Source organism: Idiotropiscis lumnitzeri, chromosome 14 (assembly GCF_059441095.1).
Source record: "Idiotropiscis lumnitzeri isolate Australia: NSW breed Sydney's pygmy pipehorse chromosome 14, RoL_Ilum_1.0, whole genome shotgun sequence".
NCBI classification, from domain to species: domain Eukaryota; kingdom Metazoa; phylum Chordata; class Actinopteri; order Syngnathiformes; family Syngnathidae; genus Idiotropiscis; species Idiotropiscis lumnitzeri.
In genome coordinates this window covers 20,022,837-20,036,871 of record NC_142404.1, presented here as the reverse complement: position 1 = coordinate 20,036,871, position 14,035 = coordinate 20,022,837, and the positions used below count along the sequence as shown (strand labels likewise).

General features: G+C 48.2%; 2 protein-coding genes across 4 annotated transcripts; one reads left to right on the top strand and one right to left on the bottom strand.

The window, feature by feature from the left end:
- Window positions 1-1,512: 1,512 nt before the first annotated feature.
- Window positions 1,513-13,939, bottom strand: LOC148323950 (dual specificity protein phosphatase 19-like). Of its 3 annotated transcripts, XM_088314721.1 has the most exons (7): window positions 12,571-13,939; window positions 11,514-11,594; window positions 4,211-4,401; window positions 3,415-3,654; window positions 3,304-3,350; window positions 3,092-3,244; window positions 1,513-2,413 (listed from the first exon to the last, which is right to left on the bottom strand). In XM_088314721.1, exons 4-7 carry the CDS (start codon window positions 3,635-3,637, stop codon window positions 2,195-2,197), a joined length of 642 nt encoding a protein of 213 aa, XP_088170847.1. In that variant the 5' UTR covers window positions 3,638-3,654; window positions 4,211-4,401; window positions 11,514-11,594; window positions 12,571-13,939; the 3' UTR covers window positions 1,513-2,194. The 3 variants fall into 3 exon arrangements, with proteins under 3 accessions (XP_088170847.1, XP_088170845.1, XP_088170846.1); XM_088314719.1 differs by having other exon boundaries at window positions 3,415-4,401; XM_088314720.1 differs by lacking the exon at window positions 12,571-13,939 and having other exon boundaries at window positions 3,415-4,401; window positions 11,514-11,616.
- Window positions 7,132-11,836, top strand: frzb (frizzled related protein). Its single transcript, XM_088314717.1, has 8 exons — window positions 7,132-7,459; window positions 9,212-9,460; window positions 9,556-9,591; window positions 9,676-9,732; window positions 9,829-9,894; window positions 9,972-10,176; window positions 10,614-10,677; window positions 11,277-11,836. Exons 1-8 carry the CDS (start codon window positions 7,255-7,257, stop codon window positions 11,334-11,336), a joined length of 942 nt encoding a protein of 313 aa, XP_088170843.1. The 5' UTR covers window positions 7,132-7,254; the 3' UTR covers window positions 11,337-11,836.
- Window positions 13,940-14,035: the final 96 nt, after the last annotated feature.

Here is a 14,035-nt window from a genome sequence, read left to right as displayed (position 1 = left end):
CACCTCCTTTCCTCTTTCCATTCTCCTTTCTTTCCTTCTCCCATTTCTCGCTTTCCTTCTCCCGTTCTTATTTACTCAATTGCCTCCTTTCCCCTCCTGCATTCCCCTCCCTCACTCCCTCAAACTTCCTTCGTCCTTATTTCCCTCCCATTCTTTCCGCTCCTGCTCTGTCCTTCTCCTCCTTTCCATCCTTTTTTTTTTTTGTCATTTGCGAAGAGAAGCTCGCGGCGCAGGCACCTTGTCTGGGACTTTTTCTCTGTGTTGTGATTGGCCGAGGCTGCGTGACCCCGCCTCCTTATCCCTCGACTGCTCTTCTGTGTCTGGCCGTGTCCTCCCATTGGCCGGAGTAGGTCACCTGTCGGAGACGTCACATGTACGAGAAAACTTTTGACAAATTGGAAGGAGTTAAATGGTGAAAATGGAAATTATGTTCAGAAATGTATTCACTAAGTAGTGCATTAACATTTAAGCAATTCATGTGTTAACATTTTTTTGAATTACTGGATAAAGCTACAATTAGAATCAAATAGTTACATGAATAAATGAAATTGTTCACAATCATTGAAACATATAATGAACACTCCAAGAAAATTGAAAATAAACTAGAATTAAAACTAAAACCGAGGAAAAAACACAAGAGCAACTTTTCTAACGCTTCAAAGGGCGCCCACTGCTGGCCTAACGGAGTACTGACACACGAAACGCTTTCCACTTTGATTTGCATTTGGACTTTTCCTTTTTATTTTAAATTAAAAGATTAAGATTTGGTTCAAGGATAATTTCATTTAGGATATCGATATTACAAACGTAACCACACTGGATATCTTTTTTGGGTTTCATTTTCACGTTGTTCTATTTTTTCAGAGATGTCATAATTTTTTTAAAATTTTGCTTTCCCCAATTGAACTTTATTGCTATTTTATTTATCATTTGGCCTTAGAGACGTTGTGTTTCTGCTTTAGTTTGGGAGAAATCGCCATGGCAACCGCAGGATTGGTCAGCCGTGCCGTTGATGGCGCGTTAATTGTTGCTCTCCAATGAGCATAACATAATCAGGCTCTTGCGTGTGCATGCGTGTGTGCGGTGTATTCTGAAAAGACAACAACATGTGTGCGCACTTTGTGTTTGTTTATCTTGTGCATCAATCACATTCAAAAAGACGCGCAAGAATAGTTGGCGAGATGTTGGCGTTCACGACGTGCAGGCTCAGTGGTGACATCTGACCTGTGCTTGGTGTGGCGGCTGCGGCGGCGGCAGCGGTGACGTGCGTCTTGGGGTCCAGGCCGGAGCAGAAGGATCCCATGGTCAAGCGGAGGTTGAGGTGGCGGCAGACGCTGTTGCAAGCTTTGGTGGTCCGAGCGTTGCCGACGTCGGCGCACTCCAGGCAATGAAGAAGAGGAGGAAGAGGAGAAGGGGCCAGGGGGAGTACAAACTGATGTTGTCTTTTCCAACGTGGGCCACTAATCGGGAAATGATTGCACTTCAATAGCCAATATGACATGTGAATTCATTCGTCGTGCATTCTTGTAAGCGGAATAGGTCCTGATTCGACAGCGCGTTCATGACAATGTCAAGAAACATAAACGACGTTTTGTGGTGGAGCAAGCAGCGATCTCGCCTTTATTTCACTTTGTCGTGGATTGCAACACACAGCAAAAAGTCGACGCACTAAAGGACAGCAGAAAATAATCATCATTAAAAGCCCTTCCTCCCAAAATAAATGCAAAGAAAAACACTTTAATGTAAAAAAAAACAAAAGATTTGCTCCTAATTTGAATCCTATTGTGAGCCTAATTGACATGAGGATGAGGTTACGGACAGTGCTGTAAAATTTGGATAACAAAATAATTCATTGTCGTGCTTTCCTTCAACATTTATAACAAATTCACCTTTAATTCAGTCTTTTTTATTTTTTATTCAAAACAACAAAAAATGTCATTATTAAAAAGGACTTAACTGACAAAAACGATGAAAAATGCTTGATTTGCATTTTATTATTTGAAATGATGTCCAAAAATTGGGATGAATTCTGAATCTTTGAAATGACTTTTTTGGAAAAATTTGCTTTCAGCTTTGATCATGTCATTGCTAGAGGATGCTGTGTCTTACATGAAAGCAAGAGAATGCTGAGGAAGACGCTAACAAATGCGCTTCCCTCGGGGTGTGTGTGTGTGTGTGTGTGCGTGTGTGGCCTTCACTGCTGGCTGCTCTGGTTTTGGTCTGCGCTTCTGTCAGCGTCCAAGCTCCTGAGCTGGCGCACGAAACCCGGGTTGGGGCGCGCGGCGGGTCGGGCGGCGAGGACGCACGCCAGCGCCGAGTCGAAGGAGCGGCGCTCCCACGTCATCAGGTAGCCGATGGCCACCGCCGGAGCTCGGGACACGCCGGCGTTGCTGTGGACCAGCACCACGCCATTCTGACACACAAACATGCATTTGTGTCACATTGACTTCAAATGATCCCGTTTGTCTTGCTTTGAGTCGAACTGTCCCACTTGAAGACATTTGGAACAGTGACACGCATTTTCCACACAAAGGGGGTCAGGTATGCCTCACGCTTCTGTAGCGAGTCGCGTTTTGTGTCACATCGTTAAGAGATGGGAAATTTTGTCCCTGGGATGGCTCGGAATGGTCTCGGGGGTTGCAAGCAGGAAAGCGCTTTCAAAGGATCATTATTTGGATGAATAAGGATGAAAGTGTAAGGAAGGAAGTGGCAGCACTCGTGCGCGTTTGCGCATGGTGTAGTGTTCAGGTGTCATGTGATCTGCATGCTCATCAATAAAACAGGAAGCTGTCATTGCTGCATTATTGACACGGGTCACGTCATAAGCCACTGCAAAAGTGGACCGTTGTCCAACGTGAACACGCTCGCACGCAAACGACAACAGCGAGCCGGAACTAATCACTTGCTAAATGTTTGCCCCAAAAATGATTGAAATTTTAAGCTCATTTTGTTTCGAGAAAAAAAAAAAAAGAATAATAATAAATCTGTATTTTAAGGAATGAAAAAAAACAAAAAACAAAGGGCTTTAAGATAAAGTCAGCTTTTCCATTTCTTTTTAGCAAAAACGAACGCTCACGAACGTTAGCGTTACCTCACGTCGAGCCTGCCGGATGAAGCGACAACATTCGGCCAGGTGCGGCAGCAGCAGCGCGTCGGGCCGGTCCAGGATGCTCAGCGTCTTGTAGACAAAGAGGTCGGGAAAGGCGTCGGCCACCCCGAAGGCCACGTTGAGGACGTGAGACACCTGAGACGGACGGACGTGTCACCTCGAGGACGGAGTGAGGTAGCGAGACGGCCACTTGCCTTGTGCTTCCTCAGCGTGTTGAAGTCATGCGCCGCGTCCTGGCAACCTGCACGCAACGTGCCGCTTGGTACTTTACGTCGCACACGTGCACGTTTTGGAGCGGGACTTACCCAGCAGCAGGTTGGGTTCGACCACGCCCACCTGGAAGTCCCAGCAGGTGTCGGGGACGTACCCCAGAGAGGTTTCCGGGGGGGCGGGGTCGTCCAGCGCCGTCACCACGGACCCCTTCCAGGTCTCGATGATGCGGCGACCGCTCAATGACGTCACGCGCGTGCACTGACGCTTCAGACGCATGCGGGAAAAACTCCTGATCTCCTCCGCCAAGGACTGCATGACTGCGATGCGCTCAACTTCCGAATGGGACAAACAACAACAACGTCCGCCGATCATAAATCAACAGCACTCCCTTTAAGGTGCACCTCCGGATTCTGCATAAAGTCCCTTTCCTGCAACATTTGCATTTGTCTGTCCCTTTCACACAGAAGTCACCGACGGTTGACATCGTGGACGGACAATGCCACCGCGGCGTCACATTTTTCAGTAACAATTTCTTTCAACACAAAGGGGGCCAGGTGTACCTCAAGGTTCTGTGCAGGGTACCCTTTTCTTTTTTTTTTAACAATTGCAAATCAAAGACCAGTTTGAAAGAAAACTGCGTTGAGACAGCGACTAAAGAGAAATCGAAACCAGCGGAAAACGATGCCTGCCAAACTTTTTAGCGCCAGCTCCTTGCACATCGTCTTGCTGCCAGACCACCTCGAACGCTGTTCTCTTTTGTCCCACTTTGTGCTGATGCGTTAACTCGAGAAGCTTGACATGATGACCACAACCCACCGGTCAGAACTTGTATGGGAACATTTTAAGGACGTTACCGTATACGCGTTGGAAACTGGTCACGTGTCGTACCTGATGACGTTGGTGTTGGGGTCAGTCTTTCCCTAAAGTTCCCCCACCTGACAAACGGTGCTTTTTGAAGTCCACAAAGCGGGTGAGTCCTCGCCACAAAAAACAGGTACTTGTTGTCTAGTTGCGTTTGTGTGACTGGTCCACATACGGAGACGGGCTCAACCGTGTCACATGACACCTGACGCCAACAACTTACACAAGAGACACAACACAAAAGGAGCGTGCTTAAGTGAAATAAAACTCAACTTAACCATACTGACAATTCTTTTCTCGTTAGACCAGCACATTTGTAATTTTACATTTGTAGACGATAACCTAACGACGTGATCGTTCATCCGCAAATGTACAGAGGAACAAATATAAGACAACGTGGAAATATGAAAAGTATGCGAGGTGTCGTCACTGTCATGATGTTGGTTCCAAATAAACGCCAGTCATAAAAAAAGACATGCAGTGATGGTGAGCGACCACTGGAGGTCGCCACACTCTAACTTTAACACTCAAGTGGAATCGGACGGAAACATGGCAAAACCAACACTTTAGTTGCGTCTTCATGGCAAGAAAATGAGCAGAACACGACGGAAATAAGATGGCGACACAACACAACTGGTGATGCTGAAGCAATTTAAGTTGAGACACTTTATTTTCTTTCTATATTGACACCAGTTGAAAGAAAGTTGGAAGATACCCAAACAAATAATTTGGTTGCATTGTGTCTCATTGAGGTCAGATTTGTGCAATACTTGTCGTGACACATTTTCTCAGTGTCTAATTTCTATATTTGTGTTCCTTCGTGTCACAATTGTGTTACGTTTGGTTTCACAAAGATGTCATGACAGCATTGTCCTATTTTTGTTCGACTTTTTGAGGCCATTTGTGTCACAATGTGTTACTTTGTCTTTCGTTGTCTTACATTTGCGCAGTTACTTCTTTCGGCAAATGTTGCCTTCCAGCTTGGCCATCTTTGAAGGCTCCCAAGCCGCGCGTGTGCACGTGTGTGCGCGTGCGTCTGCGTGCAGCTGTGCTTATATTTACGTTGGAAAAGATTCCAGTCGTTTCCAAGAACATTTTAGGACGCAAAAAAAAGAAGGAAAGCAACACTTTTTTTTTTTTTGCCTTGAATTGGACCTTTCCGTACCCTCGACACGCACGCATGCACACGCACACGCACACGCACAGGCAAGACTATTGTCGTCACAGCTATGCTGGTTGTGTTGTCCGAATCAAAGCGTGTAATCGGAGTGATGTCTTTCAAGCAGGCGGTGAAGGAGGACATAAATGGGACGTGCTGATCCTCATGACACACGCACGCGCACACACACGCAGGCCGAAAGAAGGGATGGATGAAGGAAAAAAGTGCTGACGGGCTCCCTTCTGCGTGTTGACACATGAGTCAGAAAAACCGCTGTGTGTGTGTGTGTTGGCAGGAAGTCAACTCAAACACGAGAAGCTCCTGCTGCAACATCTGACAACAATTACTGCGATCTCACACACACACACACTTTGCAGCGTCATCCCACTTGGTCGGAAGACTAACAGAGCGGAGGAGTTGATGCACTGAGGTTCAAGGTTGACTCAGTCCGTCTGTAAAGGGTGAGCCGCGGCGGCGTGAATGGATGACGGCTGCAAAGCATGCTGGGAAGTGGCGTCCACTTGTAGATAAAAGTGCCAAGTGACTTCAGTTCCCCAGTTGCTCCTTCCTACTTTCTGATTGGACTCCAGTGAGCAGATGTTTTGTTTTGTTGTTTTTGAATTCTTAAGACAATCGGATGCACCACGAGCTTTCGGAGCCGAGGTCCCGGTCCCGGTTCCGGTCGGGCCCCTCCCCCGATGGGTACATTATAGACCCAACTCTTCTCGCGGTGCAGAAATAAAGCAACATTCTTGTTTTCCGTTCTTAGTTGTGTTGCGACGCGTTGTGCGAGTCACGTGGCGTCGCACCGTGTCATATTTGTCTTGCATTGTTTGACGGCGTCACATCGGCTTTGTACTCGCGTCACTTTGCGTTTTGGTGGTTTCATGTTTGCTCAACACGTGAGGCGCGTTTGCGTTGTGAACACGCGTCGGGCGGCGCTTTTTTGGGCGCGTCTTGTGCGGCCGGCGCGTGAAGAGTTAACGTGCAGACGCCTCGACAAAAGCCCTCCCGAGTTTCCCGTGACGGCGAGCGATCATTTGATACTTTGATCAATAACACATCCATCGCACTTGCGCGTCATTTGGAACGCATTTGTTTTATCTTCAGGAAGAGATGAGGAGAAGAGGAGAGGGGTGACAGTGACGGGATGGGAGCCAGACAATGGTGGTGAGAAGGAATCTTAGATAAGAGTGAGGACGAAGATGAGCGGGTGAGGAAGAGGGGGTAGAAAAGGGCAAAGGTGAGGAAGGAGGAGGGGGAGAAGGAGTGAAGGTGCAGGAGGGGGAGGGGGGACGAAGAGAAGGGTGGTGTTGGGAAACAAGGGTACATTTCATGACAGGTAGTTTGGATTTGGTTTTTGGAAATTTATTAAATTAATTTTTTAGAGCTGCTCGGTCCAAAAGGCTTCATTCGAGTTGACTTGTTGAGAGGAGAAGAGCAAATTGGACAGAGAAGGAGAAAGAAGCAAGCGAAGGGTGACAAGAGTTGGGCAGAAGGAAGAAGAGAGTGAGACAGTTGGCGGCGGAAGAGGAAGAGAAGGGAGACGCAAGCGGTGAAAAGGGGGAGAAGGGAAGATGAGTCGAGGGTGGGGGGGGGCGTGCAAGGAGGAAGGGGTGAGGCGAGCCGGGTCGAGAGAGGTGGCCATGAACGCCGTTGACGGGAAAGGAAAGGAGGGGAGGAGGAGGACGGCGGGGAAAGAGGGAGTTGGGTTGCGGATGAAGAGGTGAGGAGGAGGAGGAGGAGGAAATGCGCCCCTCCCCGGCCGGCCCACTCCTCCCCTTCGCTCGTATTCCGGCTGTGAGTGGACTCGCAGTCACAAGGACAGGCAGCAGAGCGCCAAGCACACGAGTCGCGCCCGACAAACTCCACGAGAAGCCGATCGCCGGTCGCCAGTGGCTGCTTTCTGGCAATGAGGCAGTTTGGAGCCCTGATGGCGGCGCTGGCCGCCTGTTGCGCGCTGTGCCCGAGGCGGGCGGGGGCAGCGGCGTGCGAGCCCGTGCGCATCCCGCTGTGCCGCTCCATGCCCTGGAACATGACCAAGATGCCGAACCATCTGCACCACAGCACGCAGGACAACGCCGTGCTCGCCATCGAACAGTTCGAGGGACTGCTCGGTCAGTAAGACGCACGACACGCCGCTCCAGTTCCACTTTCAAACTCCATGACACGTTAAGATCGGGAAGGGACGGCGGTGCCTTCGCTCATTCCTTCTGCCACTTTTGAGCGGCTTTAAAAGGACAACAAAGTTTCTGCAATAGAAAAGATTGTGGACGCTGGTTTGATTTGGTAGGACACATTTAAAGTCTGCTGCGATGAGGTAACAGCGACGCCTGGTGGTCAAAGGGAGCACTGCAAATAAGGAAACTCAAAGCTGTCAGTGAGGGGCTTTGGAGTTGCGGGAAGGAAAAAAGAAAAGAAAAGAAAAAGGATTTTGCAAGTTACATGACGGCCAGCTTCAAAAGGACGGCTTGTCCATCGTCGTCGTCTCCATTTTAGCCCTCGCGGGCACGTTCTTTGCTTCCGTCTCATCTTTCTTAGTCTTCATGTCATCGTCTTCACCGAAGCCAGAATGCAAAAGTCAAAGTTGAGCGCAAACGATGACAAGCGGCGACACAAGTGAGTCGAAGTGTAAAGCCGTTCGAGTTCAACCCGATAAAAAGAAAATCTTTCCGAGGGTCCGAAGGTGGGAGGGGCAGTCAAAACAAGCGAGTGATGCTCTCGCCTTGCGCTCGGGCCCATAAAGTCGCCGTCCTCATCTTTGCTTTTGTTGCGTGCGTTTCATCTTCCTCGTCATCATCTTCAAGTCGTTCAATCTAAGCTTTGCTCGTCTTGATTGTCGTCGCCACAATTTAGTCAAATCTTCATCTCATGCATCGTCCTCTTAGTCACGTTTTCTTCATTCGCATCTTCCGTTTTGTCTCGGCTTGAGTTGTCTTTTCATCATCATTCCAAGTTTCAGGACAGCCAGAGGACACGCCCACCACAACTGAGAGAAGGGCTTCTTTTTCCTTTTTTGTCCCGCCGACACGCCTCCGCCGGGTCACGTGCTCTCATATCAGTTCCACGCGTGCTATCAAACGACACGATGTTGCGTCACACGCTGCCACACGCTTAGCCGCTTTTGTGTGTACGATTAGCTCAGTTGCTGGCCGGCACGTCGGCCACATTCCGCCGTTACGCAAACATCTTCTTTGAGTGGTTACTCGGGTTGCTTCGGGAAACATTTTGAATGTCATGACTTCTCTCTTTGAGGGGCACGTTGTTTTTTTCCATCCCACAGCTCCCCATCTTGCCTGCTGACATTTTGGTGCTTTGAGAGCAACTTTAAGAGCCACCCAATATTTTGCTCCATCACCATTGCCTAATTGGCTCAGTTTGATGTTTTTCAAAATGTCACGCTGTGGGGAAGCCGCTAGTTAACTCACTTAACATAGAAATTTGTTATTGAAAAAAACTAAGATTTCAAACAACAACTAAATTCATGTTAACATAAAACGGATCGTCCATTGACTCCCAAGTAATGGACGTTTGACAGCTCACGTGACACCGTCTGCATAAGTTGACATTCTTCATCGTGGTCTGCATATGCACTACTGCCTCCTGGTGGCCACGTCAAGCAACGCAGAATATTTCATTGTGTCACGACTGTTTTGATGGAGTACAAAATTTGTCGCGTGCGTCATCCCGCCACCAACCAAGGCCGTCTTGTTATTTTCCCGATTGCTGCGTTTAGTTTCACCGTCGCGCTAGTGAGAAAGGCCTTTGAGCAAAACTATTGGAAGGCAAACATTTGCCTTCACGCCGCACGTTGTGCTGATGCGTCCGATTGTGATGTCGCGAGCGCGTGCTGCGATTACCTCCCGCAGGGACGGGCTGCAGCGCCGACCTGCTGTTCTTCCTGTGCGCCATGTACGCGCCCATCTGCACCATCGACTTCCAGCACGAGCCCATCAAGCCGTGCAAGGCGGTGTGCGAGCGCGCCCGGCGCGGCTGCGAGCCCGTCATGAGGCGCTACAACCACAGCTGGCCCGACAGCCTCCACTGCGGCGAGCTGCCCCTCTACGACCGCGGCGTCTGCATCTCGCCCGAGGCCATCGTCAAGGCCGACGCTGCCGGTACGACTCTCCTACGCAAACGGGCGAAAAGAACACAAGCCGAGAACGAAAGTGATCTTGGTTTGCGCTGACGGGTGCTTTTGGTGTATTTGCAGACGCCTACAACCAGGACCCGGCTCGCTGCAACCCAGGTCGTGACCAAAAGCCACAAAGTCAAACACTTTCCTTTTCCTGACTCCACATTCTCCAAAATGCGTTTTGCGTTTGATTGACAGAGTCCAGTCCAGACTTTCCCTTGGACGCCAACAACCTTCATTGCAGAGGAGATGCCGGTAAAGTCGCACTTTGAGGAGGCCAAGCGAGCGACAGGAGGCGGCGCTAACGCACACTCGCCGTGTGTGTGCGTGTGTGTGCGTGCGTGTGTGTAGATCGCTGCAAATGCAAGACGGTCAAGATGGGTTTGAAAAGCTACCTGAAGAACAACTACAACTACGGTGAGTAGTTTGACTCAGAAGTGACTCTGAAACGTCGACACGTTGGCGATAGAAAGTCTCTTTTGATGTGTGTGTAGTGATCCGCGCGCGTGTGCGTGAGGTGCGTACGCGTGGCATGGAGCCCACGGCGGTGGTGGAGGTCCGCGAGGTCCTCAAGTCTTCGCTGGTGCACATCCCGCAAGAGACGCTGACCCTTCACTACTCGTCGTCGTGCCAATGCCCGCCCGTCACCGCCGGCGACGAGTACCTCATTATGGGATACGAGAACGAGGAGACGTCCAGGTAGGTCGGCTCCGTCGGCATTTAAGCGCCGCAAAGTTGGACGAAAAGCAGGCGGCCGTCCACGACCATCTGCGAATATGAGCAGTCGTTTAACGACACACGTTATCGCGTCCCTAAAACTTCCAAAAAGCCCGCCAACATTTCTATGTGGGCCACGCCGCCGTGACTTTGAGGCGAGGAGTGGGCAGCAAACGGACGGGACGAACGTCCTCGCCACGAACGCCGGACGAGCGTCTGCAAAGTCTAACGAGAGTGTTCCCGCTGTTATCCGAACAAGATTTTCCACCATGTTCAAAATTTCCTTGCGACAAGAATGTTTTGCAATTAGGAAAACTTGTGGCACGTTTTACGAGGCGTGACAAAAGTCAAACGTCGCGACGCACGCAAGCCTTCGCTGCCTTTCGTGTGACTGAAAGGGGGCGGGGCCTACATTGCAGGTTGCTGTTGATTGACGGCTCCATCGCGCAGAAGTGGAAGGACAAGATGGGACGCAAAGTCAAGGTGGGGCACATTTTACAAAAATATCACGATGACTTGAACAGACGCACTCCGAATATATTTACAGCGACTTCATGAGACGACGCAAAGGTCTTATTTTAGACTCCTATTTTGTAATCATTTTAAACAAGTGTCGCCTCTGCTACGGAAGCACGACAAAAGCAAGTCGCTTCCAAATTGCAACAGCAGAAAGAAAGGCAACATTTGTCCCCAGAACGGAAAGGTGACGATGACAAGTTGACATGCCAGTGAACGGCGGCTGAAAGTGCCGCGTGCGCCCAGACGGAAGAAGCATGCCCCACCTCGGCCCGATCTTTGAATTTGCCTCAGACTGCAAAGGAATCACAAATTCACATCTTTGAGACGAATGAAACAAGCTCACTCATCATTAACCGTCTCCTATTTATCCCGTCCATCGAAAAAAAAAACAGATTCCGCAATATTTTTCGTGCAAATATTTTCATCGAAGTTTCTGTCAGTGACCAGCAGCAATGCAGTGCACTCATTAAAGTAGCCGAGAAATTGTGCAGAATTGGACAACAATTGATTGCTGCTCATCTCTAATGGTAACGCATAATAACATCCTTTTTGTGTGTGTGTAGCGTTGGGATCAGATCCTGCAGGGAAAAGCACGAGCAGCTCATCGCAGAAGTCGCCACTGAGATGGGAACAACTCGGATTGTGTGTGTGTGTGTGTATTGCACTATCACAAGTAGCTGAATGTAGTTCATTTATCTTTGCACATTTAGAGCGTGTGTATGAGTGTGTGAGAATGTTGTCTGGAAAAGTGGACTTGTGTGTCTTTGTGTGTGTGTGCATGCGCGCGCCAACTTACTCACCCAGAATCCCGTCATCCGTTTCTTTTTTTTCCTGCCATAAAGGGAATTTCTGCGCCTTTCCCCCAAATTGTTGTCCTTGTGCTAAAAACAAACAAAAGAGGCAAAAAAAAACGACACACTCAATTGGTTGAAGAGTTCTTTTGTCACCACAGCAACAACATGAACAAGATCACAAAACCACAAAGTACTTTTTCACTCTTTTCTTTGCTCTTCAAACCGAAGAACTGATGCTGCTCTTGAACTGACGTGGTTACTTCGGAAGAACCGAATGAAAGTGAAGATGAAATTACAAAAAAATAAATCAAAAGGCTTTTAAATAGTAATTAGTTTGTGCTTCTTTCCCCGTCATTTTCAATAATTGCACAGCATTTAGAATCAACAGAAATTCTAAAGTCACTGACGCCAGCTTGACTTTGCAAAGCGCCATTCCATAGGCCACAAAAACGGAAACGTTCGGCAAAGACACAAGTCGCCCATTGGCGTTCAACGTGACCGATTTCGACGTGTACCAAATCTTTTGAAAATTCATCCCGAAAGCCATTTGGACAAAGCAACATGCAACTTATCATGAGGAGACCCAGCAAAAGTCTCAAGAAAGCACACGCGAAAAAGACACACCAAGTCTGTCATGTGGGATCGCGTCAACCGAGTGAAGGACAATGCGGCCATTTCCAGGAGTCGGTCCACACAGCGTATTTGAAAAAAGATTTGCTCCATCGTGAGGAGACCCACCAAAAGGTGGCAAGAAACCATGTCAGAAAAGATACAAACGGCCCATTTGGATTGGACACGGCCAGTTCCAACACAACTTATCAAACATCTTTTTTCCACCAAATTTAAACCTGAAATGCTAAACAGATGGGCAGGAAGAATTGCGCGTGGACGGAAATTGGAGGACTCACTACAAGTAAAAAAGGTCAAATAACAAAAGCAATTAAAGCCAAACAAAAAGAGCTTGAACTGAACAGATTTCTTCACATGCCAACGTGAGGAAAGACTAACGAAACAGCAGCATGTGTGAGTGTGTGTGGACGGGCACAAGTCCAGCAGTTCTTACCTCCTTCATTTCCCGCCGTGTTTTCTCAGCTGCGTTTTGGCCCCGCGAGTGAAGAGAAAATGTTTTTGGTGGGGATTTACAGGCGTACCGCCTCCCCATCCTTGTCATCTTTCCCATCCTCCGCCTGCTCGTCCTCTTGTCAGTTTCAGCTGAAACACGCACCTGCCTGGCAGCCGAGTAAGACCGGGCTGTCCATGCTGCTCGAAAGCTTCTACTCAGGCACGCAAACAGGAAATGAGCCGAGGAAACCGGCGATGCATGATTTGCTGCAAAAAGCATGTCTGCCAACAATGTTCTGTACTGATCACATGCAAGTGTAAATGTCACATCCAGGTTTAAGTGGACTGCAACAAACTACATTATCTGAGCAGTTTTCATGTGACACGAAGAACAAACAGGAGCTGTTATGTTGAAAAAAGGAGTCCAAGCAACTGGACTGTTGATGCTGATGCTTGCTCATTAAGTGTGGCGTGAGTCCCTCGATTCATCCCTCGGAGGATGGAGGATGTCCAACCTGGGTATGGTGTTCGAGCCGGCTGTGGCTTGCCTTGTCCTGAGTTTTGGTTCATCACTGAACCACTTAAGGGTCAGAATCCAACATTAATTCTAGGAAGAAAAAAAGACATCACCATCACAAGCAATACAATATACACATCATAGCATATCGTTTTACATTCTGTATTTGAATAATTGAAATTGATGAATCCTTTTCAATCAACTGTGTACATTTTTAGATTTTACACATCCAAAACAAATTAACTAACATGAATAATTGTACTTGGGTGCTAGCGTAGCTGCTAGCCACTCGCGACTATCGTTAGCAATGTGCTAATTGTCGAGCCTCTACTCATTACAATCACGTATTTTAAAATACATTAGAACATTTTCTTCAGCACTTTTAGGATTTGGATGGATTCGAACCCATTTCTTTGGTAAGACATCGTTAAGCCAAAACAGCCTTGAGGGAGAGCTCACCGCAGCGCAACATCGACGGAAAACAGCTCGTCACGTCAACATACGCGCACATTTTGTTGTCCTGACAAGAAGCAACTCAATAGATACTGATATCAATGAGCTAATCACTGTTTTATATGATTTTCACGGGCGACTGCTTCATTTGATCACGACATCGACCAGTTACCAGACCCGCATTTTCTTTTCTTTTTTTTAAGTCCATGTATTAGATTTGCGCCGCCTTGTGGCAGAATGAGGTATTGACTCTAAATAGCTTATGCAGGTTTTCCAAACTGCGTTGTGTGGGTTACTATCGATTCATGGTTTCAGGAATCCACATCAAGCTATGAAAAGGAAAATCGAAAAAACTCAATCAATGTTTTTATTTTTTTAAATTCAAACCCAGTTCTACAATCCATCCATTGTTTCCGGACATGCTGCAGCACATCCCGGCTGCCTTCCAGCAGGAGCCTAAATTGGTTGACAGCCAACTCACCTGACACGTTGGTCG

Coding starts and splice junctions, on each gene's coding strand:
- LOC148323950 (XM_088314719.1), bottom strand. CDS start 3,694: ATGATCGGCGGACGTTGTTGTTGTTTGTCCCATTCGGAAGTTGAGCGC. Junction 3,245..3,303: donor ACACGCTGAGGAAGCACAAG/GCAAGTGGCCGT, acceptor CGTCCGTCTCAG/GTGTCTCACGTCCTCAACGT. Junction 2,414..3,091: donor TCCGGCAGGCTCGACGTGAG/GTAACGCTAACG, acceptor TTTGTGTGTCAG/AATGGCGTGGTGCTGGTCCA.
- frzb (XM_088314717.1), top strand. CDS start 7,255: ATGAGGCAGTTTGGAGCCCTGATGGCGGCGCTGGCCGCCTGTTGCGCG. Junction 9,461..9,555: donor CGTCAAGGCCGACGCTGCCG/GTACGACTCTCC, acceptor GTGTATTTGCAG/ACGCCTACAACCAGGACCCG. Junction 10,678..11,276: donor AGATGGGACGCAAAGTCAAG/GTGGGGCACATT, acceptor GTGTGTGTGTAG/CGTTGGGATCAGATCCTGCA.